The sequence below is a fragment of the Trypanosoma cruzi genome, genomic scaffold (genome assembly GCF_000209065.1).
Source record: "Trypanosoma cruzi strain CL Brener 1047053517089 genomic scaffold, whole genome shotgun sequence".
Classification (NCBI taxonomy): Eukaryota; Euglenozoa; class Kinetoplastea; order Trypanosomatida; family Trypanosomatidae; genus Trypanosoma; species Trypanosoma cruzi.
In genome coordinates this window covers 257,834-259,849 of record NW_001849567.1, presented here as the reverse complement: position 1 = coordinate 259,849, position 2,016 = coordinate 257,834, and the positions used below count along the sequence as shown (strand labels likewise).

Genomic DNA, 2,016 nt, shown 5'->3' with positions numbered 1-2,016 from the left:
CCCCTGGCACCGAGTCTTTTCCTTCGCGCGGCACTTCAGATGTGCCGAGACATGTGCGCTGGTGTGCGCCTTGCATGGTGTGTCCGTGCCGCAGCGTGAGTGCCTGTGCTGCATTTGCACCGTTGCCTCCGTCAGTTCTCTTCCCTTTCTTCTTTCCCTTTTTTTGGCGGTTTTGCGCGCAGCATACACAATTTTCAGCGAAGGGAAGGGTAACAGTCAATCCGCACGCCATGTCGTCCATCCCTGATGAGCTTTTTGGCCGTTGGAGGATGACTACGTTCAACGGATTGAATTTTGTGGATCTCGGGTATCAGCCCTGCCCGATGTCGTTGGAACCTGCAGGAGATAGGGTGGAGATTTTCATTCAAATCGTCAACTACATGTCCGGCACACTGGAGTATCGAGATGGCCAGCTTATTGGATCTCTCATGTCAACAATGATTGCGGGAGAAGGCCTTTTTGAAGAGATTGAGGAAGCATTTGGTGAGGGAATTGAAGTTGGAATGGACGTCCTTTTTGAAGAAGCTACGATGACCTTCTCTCAAGGCGGGAACTCCTTTGTGTTTGTGGCCCAACCTGACTCCGCACAACAGTGATCAGCGGAGGGCAAAAGCCCGTTTTATTTGTCTTACCTATATCCTCGTTTTTTTCATCTTTTAGGAGCTTGTGAAGAGCATGATCGTGGGAGGGCTGGCTGCCTTAATGAATGTATATGTGTCGTGATAAAAGGAATGCACTTCTTTACGACACTTTTCTACCGCATGAATTTTTTGGAAGAACACGACTTCAGGGGAGCAGGGAAGCGATGGCGGCTGGATTACTTTTATTTTTATTTTACCTTCCCACCCACCCTCCTTTGATTCCCACCATGCGGCGGCGTCCCTTTGGTTGGAAGAACCCCAAAGTCTGCCACTTCGTAAGAAAGAAATAAATAAATAAATAAATAAATAACTAAATAAATATATACATATATACATATATATACATCCCATCCGAATAGAGTGAGCGGGCCGCGACAGTGGCTAACGGATGATATATAAATATACACTTCCTAGCTTTTACACTTGGAGGATATGGTGAATCCACTCTTGTTCCATTCATCCCCTTCTTATTCCTATCTGGTCTGTTTTCTATTATAGATAACTTGAGGATGCGGCCAGTGGCCCAGAAGATTATTTTCTCATGAATTTTCCGAAGAGTACGACTTAAGGAACCGGGGAGCCAACAACGGTGGGATGAAATTATTTATTTTGGTTTTACCATCCGACCCACCTTTTTTCAGTTCTTATCCTCGCGGCGGTGTCCATTTGGTTGGAGGACCCCAAAGTCTGCCACTTCGTAGGGAATGATTTTTCTAATCCCAACAGAGTGCGGAGTGCCACGAGGGTGGCCGTCCGAATATATAAATATATGCCTGGAGAAAACAGTGAGGCGAATTGACTTCATCTCCGTTTACCTCCTCTCCCTATCTTGTTTGTCTTCTTTAGTTAATTTTAGGATCAGGCCAGCAGCCCGGGCGAATACTCGAATTGAGAAAACCACCGCGTCGTCCACTCTGGCACCACCACCATTTTACGCCCCCGATACGACATGCATTTTCTCAATGAATAATCAATGGATTCCCTGTTCCACCGCCAAACAGATGGCGGGGAGCTGTAATTGGAAGAGCGGGAGAACGACGTGGATGCGCGTTCTGGAGGGCCTCAGTCCGCATTGGTTTACCGGAAAAGGACGCGTTTTCTTGGCCTCTGTCGGTTGACAGGCGGGGGAACAGGCCTTCCTGCCCTATGGAGCGGCTTCCCAGGGAACATTGCACGATTGGCCACGCCCTGCTTCTTTGTGTTGAATTTTCCGACGCGCGCAGTGGTGGGTTTTCACAGGAAAGTGGGATTCCCGAGATTTGTGTCCCTGCATGCGGAGCATGACTCTCTCTTTGCACAGCGTCTCTCTAATTTCCGGTCGCTTACTTGTGGGGCTCGTCATTGCGGAGAAAATAACCCTTGCTTGAGACCACAC

General features: G+C 48.3%; 1 protein-coding gene across 1 annotated transcript, besides 6 other annotated features; it reads left to right on the top strand.

The window, feature by feature from the left end:
• Positions 1-863: a sequence feature (heterozygous, Esmeraldo-like haplotype).
• Tc00.1047053508907.10 (hypothetical protein, conserved) lies at positions 75-596 on the top strand (the record flags this gene model as incomplete). Its single annotated transcript, XM_797502.1, has 1 exon — positions 75-596. The coding sequence occupies one exon, from the start codon at positions 75-77 to the stop codon at positions 594-596; it is 522 nt and encodes a 173-aa protein (XP_802595.1).
• Positions 659-1,177: a mobile genetic element.
• Positions 864-1,442: a sequence feature (areas merged during assembly that could not be assigned to a particular haplotype. This can correspond to areas where the two haplotypes were merged or to regions with more than two copies in the genome that were merged during assembly.).
• Positions 922-982: a microsatellite.
• Positions 1,176-1,516: a mobile genetic element.
• Positions 1,443-2,016: a sequence feature (heterozygous, non-Esmeraldo-like haplotype).